Consider the following 21,032-nt stretch of genomic DNA (forward strand, 5'->3'; position numbering starts at 1 on the left):
AGAAATTAGGGAAGCTAACCAAATTGGTAGTGCGGTAATAATGGGAGATTTCAATTACCCCAATATTGACTGGGTAAATGTATCATCGGTACATGCTAGAGATATAAAGTTCCTGATTGGAACAATTGGTTCAGGAACCGACGAGAGGGAGCAATTTTGGATCTAATTCTCAGTGGAGCACAGGATTTGGTGAGAGAAGTAATGGTGGTGGGGCCGCTTGGCAATAGTGATCATAATGGGGTAGATTTTAAAAAAGTAGGCCCGCGTGTACTTTTGTTGGCGCAAACAAGAGTACGCTGGATTTTAATAGAAACGCACGTAGCCGCGCGTATCCTTTAAAATCCGGGTTCGGAGCGCGCAAGGCTGTGCAAAATTGGCAGCCTGCGTGCGCCGAGCCGCGCAGCCTGCCTCCGTTCCCTCCGAGGCCGCTCTGAAATTGGAGCGGCCTTGGAGGGAACTTTCCTTCCACCCACCCCCCTACCTTTATTGCAAAAGTTAGGCCCCCCCAGGAAAGCCCTGGGAATTACGCGCGTCCCGGGCTTGCGCGCACCGCTGAGCCTATTCAACATAGGCTCAGCGTGCGCAGGGGGAGCTTGGGACAGGTTTTTTGGGGGAGGGGTACGCGAATATCCCTTTGAAAATCTGCCCCAGTATGATCAAATTTGAATTAATGACTGGAAGGGGGACAGTAAGCAAATTCACGGCTCTCGTGCTAAACTTTCAAAAGGGAAACTTTGATAAAATGAGAAAAATAGAAAAAAACTGAAAGGAGCAGCTACAAAGGTAAAAAGTGTGCAAGAGGCGTGGTCATTGTTAAATACCATCCTAGAAGCACAGTCCAGATGTATTCCACACATTTAAGAAAGGTGGAAAGAAGGCAAAATGATTACCGGCATGGTTAAAAGGGGAGGTGAAAGAAGCTATTTTAGCCAAAAGATCTTCATTCAAAAATTGGAAGAAGGATCCAACAGAAGAAAATAGGATAAAGCATAAACGTTGGCAAGTTAAATGTAAGACATTGATAAGACAGGCTAAGAGAGAATTTGAAAAGAAGTTGGCCGTAGAGGCAAAAATTCACAGTAAAAACTTTTTAAAATATATCCGAAGCAGAAAGCCTGTGAGGGAGTCACTTGGACCGTTAGATGATTGAGGGGTTAAAGGGACACTTAGAGAAGATAAGGCCATCGCGGAAAGATTAAATGATTTCTTTCCTCCTGTGTTTACTGAAAAGGATATTGGGAAGGTACCCGTACTGGAGAAGGTTTTCATGGGTAATGATTCAGATGGACTAAACCAAATCACGGTGAACCTAAAAGATGTAGTAGGCCTGATTGACAAACTGAAGAGTAGTAAATCACCTGGACCGGATGGTATAAACCCCAGAGTTCTGAAGGAACTAAAAAATGAAATTTCAGTCCTATTAGTAAAAATTTGTAACCTATCATTAAAATCCTCCATTGTACCTGAAGACTGGAGGATAACTAATGTAACCCCAATATTTAAAAAGGGCTCCAGGGCGATCTGGGAAACTACAGGCCAGTTAGCCTGACTTCAGTGCCAGGAAAAATAGTGGAAAGTGTTCTAAATATCAAAATCACAGAACATATTGAAAGACATGGTTTAATGGAAGAAAGTCAGCATGGCTTTACCCAGGGCAAGTCTTGCCTCACAAATCTGCTTCACTTTTTTGAAGGAGTTAATAAACATGTGGATAAAGGTGAACTGGTAGATGTAGTGTACTTGGATTTTCAGAAGGCGTTTGACAAAGTTCCTCATGAGAGGCTTCTAGGAAAAGTAAAAGTCATGGGATAGGTGGTGATGTCCTTTCTTGGATTACAAATTGGCTAAAAGACAGGAAACAGAGTAGGATTAAATGGACAATTTTCTCAGTGGAAGGGAGTAGGCAGTAGAGTGCCTCAGGGATCTGTACTGGGACTCATACTTTTCAATATATGTGTAAATGATCTGGAAAGAAATACGACGAGTGAGGTAATCAAATTTGCAGATGATACAACATTGTTCAGAGTAGCTAAATCACAAGCAGATTGTGATAAATTGCAGGAAGACCTTGAGACTGGAAAATTGGGCATCGAAATGGCAGATGAAATTTAATGTGGATAAGTGCAAGGTGATGCATATAAGGAAAAATAACCCATGCTACAGTTACACAATGTTAGGTTCCATATTAGGTGCTACCACCCAAGAAAGAGATCTAGGCGAAATCGTCGGTTCAGTGTGCTGCAGCAGTCAAAAAAGCAAACAATGTTGGGAATTATTAGAAAGGGAATGGTGAATAAAACGGAAAATGTCATAATGCCTCTGTATCGCTCCATGGTGGGACCGCACCTTGAATACTGTGTACAATTCTGGTCGCCGCATCTTAGAAAAGATATAGTTGCGATGGAGAAGATACAGAGAAGGGCGACCAAAATGATAAGGGGAATGGAACAGCTCCTCTATGATGAAAGACTAAAGAGGTTAGGGCTTTTCAGCTTGGAGAAGAGATGGCTGAGGGGGGATATGATAGAGGTGTTTAAAATCATGAGAGGTCTAGAATGGGTAGATGTGAATTGGTTATTTACTCTTTCAGATAATAGACTAGGGGGCACTCCTTGAAATTAGCATGTGGCACATTTAAAACTAATTGGAGAAAGTTCTTTTTCACTCAACACACAATTAAACTCTGGAATTTGTTGCCAGAGGATATGGTTAGTGTAGCTGTGTTTAAAAAAGGATTGGCTAAGTTCTTGGAGGAGAAGTCCATTACCTGCTATTAATTAAGTTGCTATTACTAGCAACAGTAACATGGAATAGACTTAGTTTTTGGGTACTTGCCAGGTTCTTATGGCCTGGATTGGCCACTGTTGGAAACAGGATGCTGGGCTTGATGGACCCTTGGTCTGACCCAGTATGGCATGTGCTTAATACATTTTAAAAAGCACTCAAAACCCTCTTATGTACTCTAGCTTTTAGTAATACAAATCTCTGATTCTTTATTGATTTTACTCTTCTATGTCTCTCAATAATGTTTTTTATCCTTCTAATTTTTAACTGACTTTTTTATCTCTGACTCTGTTTTCTCTTTTTAATTTTTATAATAAATTATGTATTTTATTGTGTAAACCGCTTAGACCTAATATCCATTGAATAGGCGGTATACAAATAATTTTAAATAAATAACTAAGCAGCACAGTTTAAGTTTTTAAAAACAATTTTTCTAAAGCATAAATTATAACACTGTACAGAGTATTTAGCTTTTATTCTATATTAAAGGGTTAAATGCATTGGATTCAGGAAAAAAAAAGTTGCAGTAGATCAGGAACCCAAGGTAAACAATTATGAAATGTAAATAATATATTAAAACTTAAAACCAAATAAATGCTTTAGACAGGAATGCTCTGCACTGTAGTCGATGCTTTGAATCACAGGAACCAAAAACAGTGATGGAATCTGCGCACACCTGGGACAGATACAGAGGATGGCACTAGTCAAGATTAGGGGAGAGAAATAATCTGAGGTGGAATAGAGTCTGGGCAACTTGGGTAGACCAGATAGAACAAAAGGCCTTCTCAGCTAGCAGCTGCTATATTAGATGTAGGTTAATACTCCCCTTGGCAGGAAAGATCTCATGAAATGCATGGATTGGAAACTGAAAATATAGAATGCCTCACCCTGTTTTAGGCATCTCAGGTATTTTGATATCTTTTGGACATTTTACAACAAGTTTGTAAGTTAAAAATCAAAAATAACTTTTTTGCCCAGATTGACTTATTTTTTCCAGATCCTACCATGTCTCATACCTGTTAAATATCTAAGAAGTATACAAACAAAAATATTCTCCTTTATTTGGAAGAGATGACTTCCACGGGTAGCACGATCTGTGCTATATCAAGGGAAAGCTGATGGCGGTTTGGGGGTTTCTAATATTATTACATTTTATGTTGCTTCCCAACGGAAGGCAGTATTAGATTTCCACAACCACAAGGCGATTAAACAATGGGCTAAATTAGAAAAGGATATGGCCCCTCATCTCCGCATTAGGGATCTATTTTGGGAAGTAGGGAAATCTCCATCTCATGTGGATCAGGTTTCTCGTGCACTGCAACAACTCTGCAACTTGGAAAGCGCTGATAGAAGATATCTGTATGCAACTCCCATAAGGGGTTGTGAGACCTTCCCAGAAGGGAAAGTTTTTAGAGATTGGGAAATACACGTTAGGTCAGTTTTGGTGCGATCAAGGAATAATACCCTTTAATGATATACGAGATAAATTCCAAATGAATAGGACAGAATATTATGCTTACATCCAGCTACATCACTTCTAGTGCTCAAAAGAGGTACGAACAGATTTGCAGAAAGGAAAGTCATTATTTGAAGCTATTGCATGGCTGCTCATATGGTAAAAGGAATCATCTCCAAAATATATACTATTCTCAATGGGGCGCTTCCACAGAATGTGGGTCATATCCAGGCTTGGGAGAAAGATATGGGGGTTCCCCTGTCGGATGGAGAATGGGATATATGTTTTATAGTGATTAGTCGCAGTTCCATTGCTACGCAAATGGTGGAAAATAGTTATAAGATGTTGTTTAGATGGTATCTAACGCCATATAAGTTACATAAAATGGGGATTAAAAAAGACAATTTTTGTTGGAGAAAGTGTGGTCCAGTGGGAGATTATCATAGGTGGTGGCTGTGTCCAGTGATTCGATCTTTATGGACTCAAGTAGAAGCATGGCTTCATGGACTGATACAAGTTTCTGTAAACTTCAGCCCCAAGGAGGATTTGCTGAATATTCCTACCCAGTCAATCTCCTCCACGCAGTAACAGTTCACCAGGGCTTTTGCGCATGCTGTCTGAGGAGAAATTACGAAGCATTGGAAAGGGATTTAAACCCCTTCTTTATCCGGGGTTCTTCAGAGTCTGAAGTGGATCCAGACTCTTCCAGACTCTGTCTGAAGTGGACTATTAAGTTGATCTGCCAGTCTTATACCCCTAGCTAATTTCTAGTTTGATTTATTTCAATTATTGTAAGTTCTATGTTATTAGCTATATATCATTACTTATATCTGTTGGATTGTAAAGCTTGTTGCTAATTTAATGTTCATTGTAAACCGAAGTGATGTTTGCTAACGAGCCGCGGTATATAAAAATCCTTAAATAAATAAAATAAATACATGGAATATCTCACTACACTACGGAGGGACAAGTTACAACAATTCCACCGTGTGTGGCAATCCTATCAACAATGGTTGGACTCTAATATCCACTGAGAGACATTTTGCAACAGGAAGGGGAGGAAGGGGGGGGGGGGGGGGGGGGGGGGGGGGGGGGGATGATAGGTGTAAATATACAGCTATAAGCCCATTTGTAACAGTTAAGTATGATTTGTTAATCTGTTGGTTTATTGATGCTTAGAAGCTATGGTATAGTGATGGGCCAAGCTGGAATTTATTTACAATTTATTATGCAATAAAAAGATAATAACAAAAAAAAATCAAAATGATGCAGGGATTCAAAATTACACCTGCTAGACGTATTTGTAAATAAATTGAGATATTTATTGAACCTGGCCAGTGAGCTGTGAACTAAGCCTAATGGTACCATAACAAACCCTGAAAACTGCAATACATTTTTCCATCTTGCTGACCACAAGCATGATGACACATTTAGCTGTTGTAGCAGGGAGAATCTAAGTTTCCAACCCTGAAAAAATGTCAGCAGGCATTTAATTTCTGTTCTGAATGGAGAGAATGTGATTCATTGATTGTTCAGCCTCCCATCTTTACCCAACTGCAGTTCCCTGTGTCCCTGGCTTCTTTGGGTAGCATTAATGATTGTTTATGATGATTTGTATTAAAGGTCAGAGGAAAGTAACTAACTAATCTGCTCCAGGAAGCCCTGGCCTGGGAGCTGATGCTGGCAAGTCATCAACTCACACCACTAACCACATTGAAATATCTGAGTCCCACGCAGGAAACCTTGCTAAAATGTCTGCAAAATACTCAGCAGTGATCACATGTACATTATAATACCTCATATTATAGAAGAGCATCACCCAGTAGGTAGAAGGTAATGGAGAAAAGGTAGAGGTGGGGATGTAAATTGGACTATTGCAAATTTAGATCCTAGAATAGTACGATATAGAAAAACTAAGTGGCTGAGGGCATGGTCAACAGTGCAGGAGGCCTGCATTTTGAGTAGCCATAGCACCAATTCAAGATTAGCATCCTTGTACGCCTGTTCTACTGGTTTAGCTTAATGCCTGCCCAAAAGGCAGGGCTGGCTTTAGGAGTGCACAATCTGAATGGTCACACATAGTGCCATCCCTTCAGGGGCACAAAGATAACTTTAAAGGGGCCCCACTGCAGCATTCCAGGAAGGGCACACACCTCCCACCCGTTCAGTGTTGCTGCTGCAGAGGTGCAGGGCGCAATGGTGATCCCTAGTGACCAGATCTGGAATGCATGCACACGGGGTTCCGGAAGGAACTGTGGTCTGTGGCCCTTAAGGACTTAGGGAACTGGACCAAAAGGGAGGATTATAAAGGGTGGGAAGGGGAGGGAACCCCAGATAGTGACGAAAGAAGGCTCAATGGCCCAGAAGCCCCACAGAGGCTGGTTCAAGGGGAGTTGGAAGCCCAAAGGTGTAGCATGTAAGAAAAAAACACATCCTCTTTTTATAATAATACTACCCGTTAAGCCCGTAACAACGGGCTACATTAACCTTTTTTTTTCAGTCCATTTCCTTATCCCTCATTCTCCCCTCCCTCCCCTCAGTCACTCTCTCCTCCCTCCTCCCCTCCCCTCAGTCACTTCCTCCTCCCTCCCCTCATTCACAACCCCTTCGGATAGCGCAGATGGAAGATCTCCGGGGGAGGCCCCTCCCTCCCTCGCGTGCGCAGCCACCGCTACTGGCCTCCGCCATTACTGCTCGTGCTCCTCGCCGCGCCATTTTGGTTACTGGCAAGCTCTGACCGATGTGCTGCCCGCGCATGCGCGGTAGAGTTGCTCTCTACTGCGCATTTGCGGCACGTCGGTCAAGCTTCATTTATCTAGTAGATGTACCAAAATTCCCTGGGCACCAGGGCTGGCTTCTGAATCTTCTCAGATAGTTGCAAATTACCTCTGTATTCAGCTCATTTCAGTGTTGCATCTTCAATACATCACTTCACGAGTTGGTCCTAGAGCCCTGACAGGGAGCGTCAAACAGGGTTGTGACTGAAAAGTCTTCACACTAGTGAAACCAATATTTAGGGTTTCTCTGTCTAATCAGCGATGTTTGTTTGATTTTTATAACTAATTTTCAGTTTTGTTTTATTTCTTACACCAATTTTAGTGATAAGACAGGAGCAAAAATCAGATGAGAGCCAACCAAGAAGGTGGGTAACTAATATCTCTCTTCCATTTCTGGCCCCCCTCCCCCCTGTTTAAAGATGACTGGTGGAGCTACCATTAAAAGCTTCAAAATAGTTCAATTCAAGGCTTCTGTTGACATCACAAGTTTGAAATATCAGCAGAACCTAACCAGAAAACGTTCCGGTGCCCTCCCAGTCTCCCACATTCTGCTGGGATCTCCCGTATGTTATGTATCCATTGGCCAGGTCTTCAGCAACATTATTCACAACCTCTAGCATGGCTCTAAAAGTGCTTATTGCAGGGCTTCCCAAACCAGTCCTGGAGAGCCCCCCCCCAAGGCCAGTCTGATTTCTAGGCTCTTCATAATGCACGAGCCAGCGATAAACTGGCATATTCTGGATCGCCGGTGCATACGAATTAGTCTCGTGGATATCCTGAACACGCAACCAGGTGTGGGGTCCTCAGGACAAGTGTAGGGCACCCTGCATTTAGTACACAAACCCAGGAACATGTTGACTCTGCAGAAAGTGATTTCTCATCAAACTGAGCAGATAAAACCCGTAAGTCCTAGAACTATCTCACAAAGTAAGCAGGAAGGGTGGTCTCCTTTATACAAAGTGACTTCTGTTTGCATTTTTTTTTTTTTTTTTTTAATTCTTTGTGCTGCATGGATTAGATTTTGCCTGGACTCTCTGCTCCCTGGGCAGTGGGAATGAGATACATACAACTGACAAAAAAAGGACAGGAGGTGGCTGGCACCTGACAACTGACGTCCTACTTTCCAGTAAACGCAGTTGATGGCATCAGGATTTTTTTTTTTTTTTTATTGAGCGATTCCTAGCCCTGTGGTCATTATTAAGAAGCTTTGCATGCTTCTGCCTGCTTCCAAAGAAAGAGCAGTTAACGCAGTTTTGTTGATGCAGTGGTTCTTGGGTTGTGGAAAGGGGGAACGCTGTTTTTCCTTGACCCGACATCACATTTGAGTGAAGCTGCTGCCTCGCTTGTACTGATCTTAGCACAGGAACAACATCCTCGAGACTACTAATAAGTCTTTGTTATCACTTCCAGGAATACTGTGCAATGCCCCATTACTGTCTGTAAGTATTAAAGGTAAAATTTTACTTCATAAACAATCATAGAACATCTAGGACAGCAAGCAATAAATGTAAGATAGGTTATGATCTGCCAACGAGTTTTGAACCTTAATATGCAAGGTAGCAATTAGTCCAGGTGGGGCCTACCAAGTGGATTGTCTTGATGAATTAGGTTGAGTGTTTGGCAAGATATGGTCGGTCATTATAGAGCAGCTTTGGTGCAGATGTAGTTACTGCAAAGTATAATGGTGGTCTCCACGTTAACCTGTTTGTACAGTGCAAAACTTATTTCACATGATTAAAAAAAAAAAAAAAAAGGCAGTATATATTTGATACAGAAAATGAACTTTCAGGTCAGCAAAAGGCTGTTCCCTAGCTGATCACCATAAAACTGTGCAGAGGATCAGCCAGAGAGAGGTCTCCCTTCCAACCTGAGAGCCAGGCGCTGGCATTACTGCAGAGAGTCTTTCCCTTCCACCAGAAAGGCCCCAGTCTGGGGGGGGGGGGGAGGGGCACTCAGCTGGCAGTAAATGGAGATTTGTAATTGATCTCCTACAATAAATAAATAAATGTTGGTACCTTGTCAGGCTGATAATTGCATCTACAGCTCCTGCATCATTTTCAAGAGTATTATTTATTTGTTTGACATAATCTATTCTCCAGATAACAATGTGGAGCCCAGATATCAAAACGTCATGACAGGTATCTCTACATATTTACCCTAAATTTTACGATAGCTTGAGAGATGTAAAAAATATCAGCCCGGGCCTGTTTTGAAGCAGCTGTAAATCTGATTTTTGCCTTCATCCTCTTTTCTGTCTTCCACTCCCTCCCTCTCTTCTCCATCTCTGCCAGGACCCTCCCCTGATTCCTTTGCCCCATCGGTGCTGGAACTGGAAAGGAGGCCTGTGTTGACATCTAAACTGTTTTGTGCCTGGCAAAGGTGGCCGAGAAGGCACACAGTTACCTGTCCCTTATGACTGGCGAGCCAGTCCTGGTTTTTACCCCATCGTATCGATGAGCTTCTAGTTCTGACTTCTCTAAGGAATGCAGGACAGATCTATAGATACGGTAGAGGTGAAACCAGCACTAATTCAGCCTGTCACTTTTTGACATGGAGCTATTTGGTCACCTTATTGCAGAAATGCCAAGTGAGCCCGTTGAAAGAGAGAAAGTTTAGGCTAGACCTGGGTTTTTGACAACTCCCCCCCCCCCCCCCCGCCCGGTTTTGCGTGACGTGGCCGGTAACATACTGAAAGAATATATTTTATTTCCAGAAAATGAACTGGATTCTGCTGCGGCCTACATGTAAGTTGCCCCTCGGTTCAATTCACGTCGGTCTGTTGAGCAACTGACGCTAATGGCTGTACTTCCCTTTTGCTTTAATTACGTTTTGTACTTCTGCAGTGCCTTACCCCCAGAACAAGTGAGATCCAAAGCAGTTTACAACATCAAGTAAAACACAACACATGACTAATTCAATTAATTAATGCTTAATGTATTTTAATACAGGCTGTTCCTCCCTCCCTCCCTCCTTCCCTCTCCCCACACAAACACTCTCACTAGGGAAAGGAAACTCCCTTTCCAAAATCTCACACTGAATACAGTGTAAATCTTCCATCCGACCCAAGCAAAGCAAAATTCATCTCCCTGGTACATCCTGCTCACGCCTGAAGGAGCCCCCAATGAGCGACCCCTTTTGGTTTGCCCCCTTGGGGAGCGCCCCCACCCCTGTGGCAGGCCTCCTCTTGTGGATGACCCCCACGATGTAGTCAGCAGGAGGGCAGGGGCAGGGCCAGGACACGGCCAGACAGCAGGCAGGGAAGCAACCAGGGTTTAAGGGCCAAGCACCTCCTTCATCGGGGGAGGGGAGGAGAGATGGCAAAATTCTCCCCAGATGGGTCCAGCGGCTCCAATGAGCAACTGTCTTCTTTTTGCTGTGTCCCTAAATTCTTATCCTATCACTGTCCCCTCCTTTGCTAGATTAGAAGCTAGTTTAGTAAAGGACAGCAAATAAGATACCATCTGAATAATTCCATTCTATGTGTAGAAGAATGAGTTTAGCGGTATAATCCTCCAGCTCTATCATGGCAGCCAGCTGTTAGCATGAATAATGATTTTCATGCCAATGTGCAGCATTCATGGGGGACAGCATTCAGTAAAACTGGCTTAGGTACTTGGCGGTTACATCCACAGCTTGTCCTAAGAATGAAGCTTCGTAACCTCCCCTCTCAGAGTCACTGCTATGAGAGGAGAGGATCACCTTGCTGGTGGCTGAAAGGAATCGGTAAGTTTTTGCTTGGGACATTGTCTTTTTTAAAAGTATTGGGGCAAAGTTAACTATCTGGGAATATTATTTAGTGTGTTTGTGCCTTTAATAGTCAGAAAGGCAGTGAATAAACAACTTAGACTGTTTGTATTTTTAAATAGTCAATAAGGTAGCTAGTAAGCAGTAGGTAGTGGGTTTATTTTTAAAAGTCTGCAGAACTGAGTGTTCTGCAGACTTTTAAAGAACTGAGTGTTTGTATTTATTACAAATTGAGTGTTTGTATTGAAAAAGAACACACACACACAAAAAAAACCCACAAAAAGTAGCCAGAAGCTAGAAATAAGCTAGGAGCAGTGTATATCTAAGTAAAAAAATTGAATAGTTCAGCTCAGTTACTCACCTTGGAAAGGTGTTGAGGTAGTGTGATTGGGTTTGAATAGGGACCAACATTTGCTAATCAAGAGAGTAGTGAGTCACTCTGGCTGACTAACTGAAGTTAGACTGTTTGGATTTCCCAACCCTCCCACCCCTAGCTCACCCACCCCTAGCTCATCCCTTAATTTATAGGCAGGTGCCACTTTCACAAAATAAAATAAAAACTCCTACTCCCATAGCAACCTAAAACTTAACTAGGAACTGAACAAAATTGAGATGAAGGCAGCAGCAAGAGGGGGGCTTCCCAGTCTTTTGCATCGAGTGTCACATGTATGATTTTTTACCCACCGGTGAGAAGTTGTATATGTGCATGCGATGCAAAGAGCTCCTGGCTCTCAGAGAACGAGTCCGATCTCTGGAGGCTAGAGTGGCAGACCTGGAGGAGCTGAGGCAGAGAGAGAGGTATATAGATGAGACCTTCAGGGACATAGTAGTCAAGTCCCAACTTCAGACTGGCAGCCCTGGTGCTGCCTTGGAGGAAGAAGTTCTCATGATGGGAGAGCATCAACCAGGTGCAGCAGGAAAGGATCCTGTAGCAAGGACCTGCTCTCCAGGTGATGCATTGTCCTTTCGCACTGAGGATATCTCCCCAAGGCCTACTGCCCAGGAGGGAAGGGTTAGGTTGGCCGTCATAGTTGGTGATTCGATTATTAGGAATGTAGATAGCTGGGTGGCGGGTGGGCGTGAGGATCGCCTGGTAACATGCCTACCTGGTGCGAAGGTGGCGGACCTCACGCGTCACCTAGATAGGATTTTAGACAGTGCTGGGGAGGAGCCGGCTGTCGTGGTACATGTGGGCACCAACGACATAGGAAAATGTGGGAGGGAGGTTCTGGAAGCCAAATTTAGGCTCTTAGGTAGAAAGCTTAAATCCAGAACCTCCGGGTAGCATTCTCTGAAATGTTCCCTGTTCCTCGTGCAGGTCACCAGAGGCAGGCAGAGCTCCGGAGTCTCAATGCGTGGATGAGACGATGGTGCAAGGAAGAGGGATTCAGTTTTGTTAGGAACTGGGGAACCTTTTGGGGAAGGGGGAGTCTCTTCCGAAGGGATGGGCTCCACCTTAACCAAGGTGGAACCAGACTGCTGGTGCTAACCTTTAAAAAGGAGAGAGAGCAGCTTTTAAACTAGAACAAAGGGGAAAGCCGGCAGTCGCTCAGCAGCGCATGGTTCGGAGAGAGATATCTTCAAAGGATACTAATGATGCATTAGAATTAGGGCATCCCGACAGTGAGGTTCCAATAATTAGAAAAGTAGTCCAAGTGCCTGTAACTAAAAACTCACCTGAGCCAAAAAATTCTAACTTATTTCTATCAATTAAAAAGCAGAATGCAAATACAAACAAAAAACAAACTTTGAAATGTTTGTATGCTAATGCCAGAAGTCTAAGAAGTAAGATGGGAGAATTAGAATGTATAGCAGTGAATGATGACATAGACTTAATTGGCCTCTCAGAGACATGGTGGAAAGAGGATAACCAATGGGACAGTGCTATACTGGGGTACAGATTATATCGCAATGACAGAGGAGCACCCGGGAGGAGGTGTGGCGCTTTATGTCTGGGATGGCATAGAGTCCAACAGGATAAACATCTTGCATGAGACTAAATACAAAATTGAATCTTTATGGGTAGAAATCCCTTGTGTGTCGGGGAAGACTATAGTGATAGGGGTATACTACCGTCCACCTGGTCAAGATGGTGAGAGGGACAGTGAAATGCTAAGAGAGAAATTAGGGAAGCTAACCAAATTGGTAGTGCGGTAATAATGGGAGACTTCAATTACCCCAATATTGACTGGGTAAATGTATCATCGGGACACGCTAGAGAGAACGTTCCTGGATGGAATAAATGATAGCTTTATGGAGCAATTGGTTCAGGAACTGACGAGAGAGGGAGCAATTTTAGATCTAATTCTCAGTGGAGCACAGGACTTGGTGAGAGAGGTAATGGTGGTGGGGCCGCTTGGTAATAGTGATCATAATATGATCAGATTTGATTTAATGACTGGAAGAAGAACAGTGTGCAAATCCAAGGCTCTCGTGCTAAACTTTCAAAAGGGAAACTTTGATAAAATGAGAAAAATAGTTAGAAAAAAACTGAAAGGAGCAGCTACAAAAGTAAAAAATGTCCAAGAGGCGTGGTCATTGTTAAAAAATACCATTCTAGAAGCACAGTCTAGATGTATTCCACACATTAAGAAAGGTGGAAAGAAGGCAAAACGATTACCGGCATGGTTAAAAGGGGAGGTGAAAGAAGCTATTTTAGCCAAAAGATCTTCATTCAAAAATTGGAAGAAGGATCCAACAGAAGAAAATAGGATAAAGCATAAACGTTGGCAAGCTAAATGTAAGACATTGATAGGACAGGCTAAGAGAGAATTTGAAAAGAAGTTGGCTGTAGAAGCAAAAACTCACAGTAAAAACTTTTTAAAATATATCCGAAGCAGAAAGCCTGTGAGGGAGTCAGTTGGACCGTTAGATGATCGAGGGGTTAAAGGGGCACTTAGAGAAGATAAGGCCATCGCAGAAAGATTAAATGATTTCTTTGCTTCGGTGTTTACTGAAGAGGATGTTGGGGAGGTACCCGTAATGAAGAAGGTTTTCATGGGTAATGATTCAGATGGACTGAATCAAATCACGGTGAACCTAGACGATGTGGTAGACCTGATTGACAAACTGAAGAGTAGTAAATCAACTGGACCGGATGGTATACACCCCAGAGTTCTGAAGGAACTAAAAAAATGAAATTTCAGACCTATTTGTAACCTATCATTAAAATCCTTCATTGTACCTGAAGACTGGAGGATAGCAAATGTAACCCCAATATTTAAAAAGGGCTCCAGGGGCGATCCGAGAAACTACAGACCGGTTAGCCTGACTTCAGTGCCAGCAAAAATAGTGGAAAGTGTTCTAAACATCAAAATCACAGAACATATAGAAAGACATGGTTTAATGGAACAAAGTCAGCATGGCTTTACCCAGGGCAAGTCTTGCCTCACAAATCTGCTTCACTTTTTTGAAGGAGTTAATAAACATGTGGATAAAGGTGAACCTGTAGATGTAGTATACTTGGATTTTCAGAAGGCGTTTGACAAAGTTCCTCATGAGAGGCTTCTAGGAAAAGTAAAATGTTATGGGATAGGTGGTGATGTCCTTTCGTGGATTGCAAACTGGCTAAAAGACAGGAAACAGAGAGTAGGATTAAATGGACAATTTTCTCAGTGGAAGGGAGTGGACAGTGGAGTGCCTCAGGGATCTGTATTGGGACCCTTACTTTTCAATATATTTATAAATGATCTGGAAAGAAATACGAGTGAGGTAATCAAATTTGCAGATGACACAAAATTGTTGAGAGTAGTTAAATCACAAGCAGATTGTGATAAATTGCAGGAAGACCTTGTGAGACTGGAAAATTGGGCATCCAAATGGTAGATGAAATTTAATGTGGATAAGTGCAAGGTGATGCATATAGGGAAAAATAACCCATGCTATAATTACACAATGTTGGGTTCCATATTAGGTGCTACAACCCAAGAAAGAGATCTAGGCGTCATAGTGGATAACACTTTGAAATTGTCGGTTCAGTGTGCTGCGGCAGTCAAAAAAGCAAACAGAATGTTAGGAATTATTAGGAAGGGAATGGTGAATAAAACGGAAAATGTCATAATGCCTCTGTATCGCTCCATAGTGAGACCGCACCTTGAATACTGTGTACAATTCTGGTCACTGCATCTCAAAAAAGATATAGTTGTGATGGAGAAGGTACAGAGAAGGGCAACCAAAATTATAAAGGGGATGGAACAGCTCCCCTATGAGGAAAGACTAAAGTGGTTAGGACTTTTCAGCCTGGAGAAGAGACGGCTGAGGGGGGAGTTGATAGAGGTGTTTAAAATCATGAGAGGTCTAGAACAGGTAGATGTGAATCGGTTATTTACTCTTTCAGATAATAGAAAGACTAGGGGGCACTCCATGAAGTTAGCATGTGGCACATTTAAAACTAATCGGAGAAAGTTCTTTTTCACTCAATGCACAATTAAGCTCTGGCATTTGTTGCCAGAGGATGTGGTTAGTGCAGTTAGTGTAGCTGGGTTTAAAAAGTGTTTGGGTACTTGCTAGATACTTGTAGCCTGGATTGGCCACTGTTGGAAACAGGATGCTGGGCTTGATGGACCCTTGGTCTGACCCAGTATGGCATTTTCTTCTGTTCTTATGCCATAAAGCAATGGGTGATGTATTATTACTGTCTTGCAGTGATCCCATATCTATGGATTACTACAACTGCCGGCAATTCCTAAGACCACCAACAGGTATGTTAACAAGATGGAAGACAAGCCTTCTGTTGGGCACCTCTGGAGTACCCTGTGGGTTACTACCGGGAAAATAGATGGTTCTGGAGTGACAACTGCCTACCAGATGCTGGCACCTGTCAGATTGTGCATGGGGCTGTTTATGATGCTATTGCAAGGTTCATGCATTGAGACCAAGGCTACGGTAATTAAGGATGGGGGTGCTGTTGTTTGAAACAACATCAACATCTGTTTAGTTTCGTGTCCTTTTCAAAATGAAACAGAAAAAAACCCCCACATTTTGTTTCATTAAGGTTTTCTGTTTTACCTCATAGCAAATGTGCTATGTGCTAAAATGGAAAAAAAAACAAAAACCAAAAAACCCACAACCAAAAGGTTTCCCTCCTTAAGAGAAACAAACTTGCTGAGAGAAAAACCCCTGTAAGAATCTAAGACCACCAGCAGCCTGCTTAGGTTGTTGTAGAGACATCTGGTCTGTGGGCAAGGGGCCTGACTTACCTGGAAGTCGTCATGAAGCAGGGGAAGGGCGGAACAGACGAGCAAAACAAACCAACACTTTTTTAAAAAATCTGCATTGAAATTCATTCCGACTTCCAATGGTGGCTAACAGAGGGTTAAGAAAAAGTTGGTCAAAAACTACACCGAGGCTGAAATAAAGCACTTTTCAAAACCATCATCACGTAGCAACCTTTCCTGGTGCGTTTGTTCTCGCACGTTTTCTCCTGAAGCCCTCACGTCAGTTGTTCAGCTGTTGCATGGAGAGGTTACTTGCAGGCTCTGGCTCTCTGCATAAACTCTGCCTTGCATCATGAGCCTTTGTTGATGCGGTAGTTTGTAAGGAAACCCTTTGGATAGTGGCCATGTTTGCTTATGTACACTTCAACTGCTCGTCCACATCACTCTGTAGAAATGACCAGAGGCAGAAACTACACGCTCTCCCTCTTAACCCCACAAATACACTAAGGGTTTGATTTTCAAAAGAATGTACCCACTTAAAACGGGGTTTTGCACGTGCTTCAGGGATCTGTAAATGGACCACTGTTTTATAATATATTTATAAATGATTTATTTATTTTATTTATTTGAAACTTTTTTTATTCCGGCATTCGTTTGCACATCATATTGGTTTACATAGAACAGGTATAAAATAATTTTAAAGGTTTACATGGAACAGGTATAAAATATCATTGATAATATATGGGGAAAGGAAAGCAACATGATCTGGAAAGGGGGTACAGTGAGTGAACAGATCAAATTTGCAGATGATACAAAATTATTCCGAGTAGTTAAATCACAAGCAGATTATGATAAATTGCAGGAGGATCTTGTGAGACTGGAACATTGGGCATCCAAATGGCAGATGAAATTTAATGTAGACAAGTGCAAGGTGATGCATACAGGGAAAAATAACCCTTGCTGTAGTTACACAATGTTGGGTTCTATCTTAGGAGCTACCACCCAGGAAAGAGATCTAGGCATCATAGTGATAATACATTGAAATCGTCAGCTCAGTGTGCTGAGGCGATCAGCAAAGCAAACAGAATGTTAGGAATTATTAGAGATGTGAATCGTGTGATCGATCGTCTTAACGATCGATTTCGGCTGGGGGGGGGAGGGAATTGGATCGTCGCGGTTTTGTTTTTGTAAATATCGTGAAAATCGTAAATCGGGGGAGGGCGGGAAAACCGGCACACTAAAACATCCCTAAAACCCTCCCCCACCCCCCCAAAATGCCTTAAATTACCTGGGGTCCAGAGGGGGGGTCCCGGTGTGATCTTTTACTCTCGGGCCTCCGGTGCGTTGTAGAAATGGCGCTGGCACACTAAAACATCCCTAAAACCCACCTTGACCCTTTAAAATAAATCCCCCACCCTCCCGAACCCCCCCTCAAATGCTTTAAATTACCTGGGGTCCAGTGGGGGGGGGGTCCCGGTGTGATCTTTTACTCTCGGGCCTCCGGTGCGTTGTAGAAATGGCGCCGGCGCTACCTTTGCCCTGTCACAGGGCAAAGGTAGCGCCGGCGCCATTTTGTTTTTTGTCCCCCGACGTCAGGAGCGTAGGAGATCGCTCCCGGACCCCCGCTGGACCTCCAGGGACTTTTGGCCAGCTTGGGGGGCCTCCTGACCCCCACAAGACTTGCCAAAAGTCCAGCGGGGGTCCGGGAGCGACCTCCTGCACTCGAATCATTTTGCCGTACAAAATGGCGCCGGCCATACGGTGTATGGCCGGCGCCATTTTGTACGGCAAAACGACGTCAGGAGCGTAGGAGATCGCTCCCGGACCCCCAGGGATGTTTGGCCAGCTTGGGGGGGCCTCCTGACCGGGGGTCCGGGAGCGATCTCCTACGCTCCTGACGTCGGGGGACAAAAAACAAAATGGCGCCGGCGCCATTTCTACAATGCACCAGAGGCCCGAGAGTAAAAGATCACACCGGGACACCCCCCCCCCCCCCACTGGACCCCAGGTAATTTAAGGCATTTGAGGGGGGGTTCGGGAGGGTGGGGGATTTATTTTAAAGGGTCGGGGTGGGTTTTAGGGTTGTTTTAGTGTGCCGGTTTTCCCGCCCTCCCCCTTCCCCCGATTTTTGACGATAAATCGGGGGAATTCCTATTAAATATCGCCTCTAACGATTTTTGATGATTTAAAATATATCGGACGATATTTTAAATCGTCAAAAAACGATTCACATCCCTAGGAATTATTAGGAAGGGAATGGTTAATAAAACAGAGGATGTCATAATGCCTCAGTATCGCTCCATGGTGAGACCGCACCTTGAAAACTGTGTGCAATTCTGGTCGCCACATCTCAAAAATATATAGTTGCACTGGAGAACGTGCAGGGAAGGGTGACTAAAATGATAAGGGGCATGGAACAGCTCCCCTATGAGGAAAGACTAAAGAGGTTAGTGCTGTTCAACTTAAAGGAGAGATGGCTGAGGGGGGATATGATAAAGATCTACAAAATCATGAAAGAACTTGAACAGTAACTGTGAATCTGTTATTTACTCTTTCAGATAACTGAAAGACTAGGGGATAGTCCATGAAGTTAGCAAGTAGCACATTTAAAACAAATTGGAGAAAATTCTTTTTCACTCAATGCTCAATTAAGCTCTGGAATTCATTGCCAGAGGATGTGGTTAAGGCAGTTGATGTAGCTAGGATTAAAAAAGGTTTGGATAAGTTCCTAGAGGAGAAGTCTATAAACTGCTATTAATCAATAAGGAATAGTCACTACTTGTTACCAGCATTAGTACCTTGGGATCAACTTAATGTTTGGGTACTTGTCAGGTACTTGTGCCTTGGATTGGCCTCTGTTGGAAACAGGATACTGGGCTTGAAGGACCCTTGGTCTGACCCAGTACGGCATATCTTATCATTTTGTCCTCCAATGCCTCAGATACAAACTTAAGAGTCTCATTTACTAAGCATTTTTCCCATAGACACAGAATGGGAGAAAAGCCTTAGTACATCAGGCCCTTTGATTGTAAATCCTCTGGGATAGGGAAATACCTGAATGTAATCCGCTTTGAAATGCTGAAAAAAGTGCAAAAAGCGGAATATAAAAATCTAAATACCTTAAGTTCTTATGAACTGCACTTTACTTCTGTAAGTAGGCTTTTGAAAATCACTACAATCCAAGGCACAAGTACCCAAACATTAAGTCAATAAGTTTTACCCACGTTAAGTGCACTGAGGGGTCGATTTTAAAACATCTGTGCTCGCGGTTCCCGGTGCGCACACATGGATGTGCCAATTTTATAACATGCGAGCGTTGCCGTGCACATGTTATAAAATACAGTCTCTGTGCATGTGTGGGCGGGTGCTCCTCTAGCGTGCGTGGGGGCGAAATTTTTCAATTATGCGTGGCAACGCGATCAGCCTTTTCCCAGTTCCCTCCCAGTACGCTCCCAATTAAGGAGTGGACTGGGAGGGAACTTCCCTACCTAACCTTCCTCTCGCTCTTTCCCTCTCCACCCCGACCCTAACCCCTACTTAGCTACCCCTAACGTTTTAATACTTATTGCTCCTTGGAAGCAGAAGTAACTTCCGTGCGCCAGCTGGCTGCAGGTGAGCACTTCCCCAGGACAGCATCTAATGGTGCTGTCCTGGCCCAGCACTTCTGGGTGTATCAGGGGTTACATGCGTGGCCAGGCCCTTTCAAAAATGTGCGCAGCACTAGGGGTGTGCATTCGTTTCCAACGTATTGGTAGTCCGCAACGTATAGGGCCATATTCATTGTATTCGTGGGGAAGCGAAACGTATCGTGATTCCCAACGAATACAACAAATCTTTACCGAATTTAAACAAACCCCCCACCCTCCTGACCGCCCCAAGACTTACCAAAACTCCCTGGTGGTCCAGCGGGGGGTCCAGCAGCGATCTCCTGCACTCACGCCGTTGGCTGCCAGTATTCAAAATGGCGCCGATAGCCTTTGACCTTACTATGTCACAGAGGCCGGCGCCATTTTGTGCTCCTACCATGTGACAGGGGCTGACCAATGGCACCAGTAGCCCCTGTGACATAGTAAGGGCAAAGGCTATTGGCGCCATTTTGATTACTGGCAGCCGACGGCCCGAGTGCAGGAGATCACTCCCAGACCCCCGCTGGACCACCAGGGACTTTTGGCAAGTCTTGGGAGGACCCTCCTGACTCCCACAAGACTTGCCAAAAGTCCCTGGTGGTCCAGCAGGGGTCCGGGAGCGACCTCCTGCAGTCGGGCCGTCGGCTGCCAGTATTCAAAATGGCGCCAATAGCCTTTGCCCTCATAATGTCACAGGGGCCGACCAATGGCACTGGTAGCCCCTGTGACATAGTAAGGTCAAAGGCTATCTGCGCCATTTTGAATACCAGCAGCCAACGGCGTGAGTGCAGGAGATGGCTCCCGGACCCCCCGCTGGACCACCAGGAAGTTTTGGTAATTCTTGGGGGGTCAGGAGGGTGGGGGGTTGTAGTTAATTTAATTTTAGCCGGGAAACGAATAAGAATGAATGCATGGACGTATCGGGGGGCCCCCCTTGCTGAATGCAACGCATCTGCCCCCCCCCCCCCCCGACGAATACGGATTACGAATGCAAAGTATGCTGTCCCTCTGCACATCCCCTACGCAGCACGCACAGGTCCTAGCCACGTGTGTAACCACTGATTTTTACGCATGCAGGGCTTTTAAAATTTGGGTGTTAATGCAGATAAATGGCTTTTGAAAATTGCTACAATAGTATGTTACATTTATACACACAACTCCTTTGAAAATTTCACCTGTAAGAGGGTAATTTTATAACAGCCCGCATAGGGTTAACGTCTTTCAGTAGAAAGTAAATCTCAGACTTTGGCCCGAATTTTCAAAGCAGCCTTATGTACATACTTCTGAAAATTAAAAGTATGCACGTCAATGATTTCCCTGATTCAGCTCCGCCCCCCCCCCCCCCCCCCCCCCCCCCCCCCCCCCCCCCCCCGGGAAAACTCGTTCTTGTATGAACAAAAATCCATGTGAGTTATACGCATGTTTTTACGTGCTCAGCTCCCTGCACATTTCTCCAAAGCCCATTTGCATGCATGAAGCTGAGTTTTCT

At 43.9% G+C, this 21,032-nt stretch overlaps 1 protein-coding gene across 3 annotated transcripts in view; it reads left to right on the forward strand.

The window, feature by feature from the left end:
• The window catches only part of LAT2 (linker for activation of T cells family member 2), a 51,444-nt gene that overhangs the window by 21,755 nt on the left and 8,657 nt on the right, over window positions 1–21,032 (forward strand). For all 3 annotated transcript variants that reach the window (XM_029613373.1, XM_029613371.1, XM_029613372.1), the window contains exons 5-9: window positions 7,340–7,382; window positions 8,428–8,456; window positions 9,117–9,155; window positions 9,731–9,761; window positions 15,406–15,461. In XM_029613373.1, coding sequence (XP_029469233.1) covers window positions 7,340–7,382; window positions 8,428–8,456; window positions 9,117–9,155; window positions 9,731–9,761; window positions 15,406–15,461 — 198 coding nt within the window. The remainder of the gene's footprint in view (window positions 1–7,339; window positions 7,383–8,427; window positions 8,457–9,116; window positions 9,156–9,730; window positions 9,762–15,405; window positions 15,462–21,032) is intronic.

Source organism: Rhinatrema bivittatum, chromosome 8, assembly GCF_901001135.1.
Source record: "Rhinatrema bivittatum chromosome 8, aRhiBiv1.1, whole genome shotgun sequence".
NCBI lineage: Eukaryota > Metazoa > Chordata > Amphibia > Gymnophiona > Rhinatrematidae > Rhinatrema > Rhinatrema bivittatum.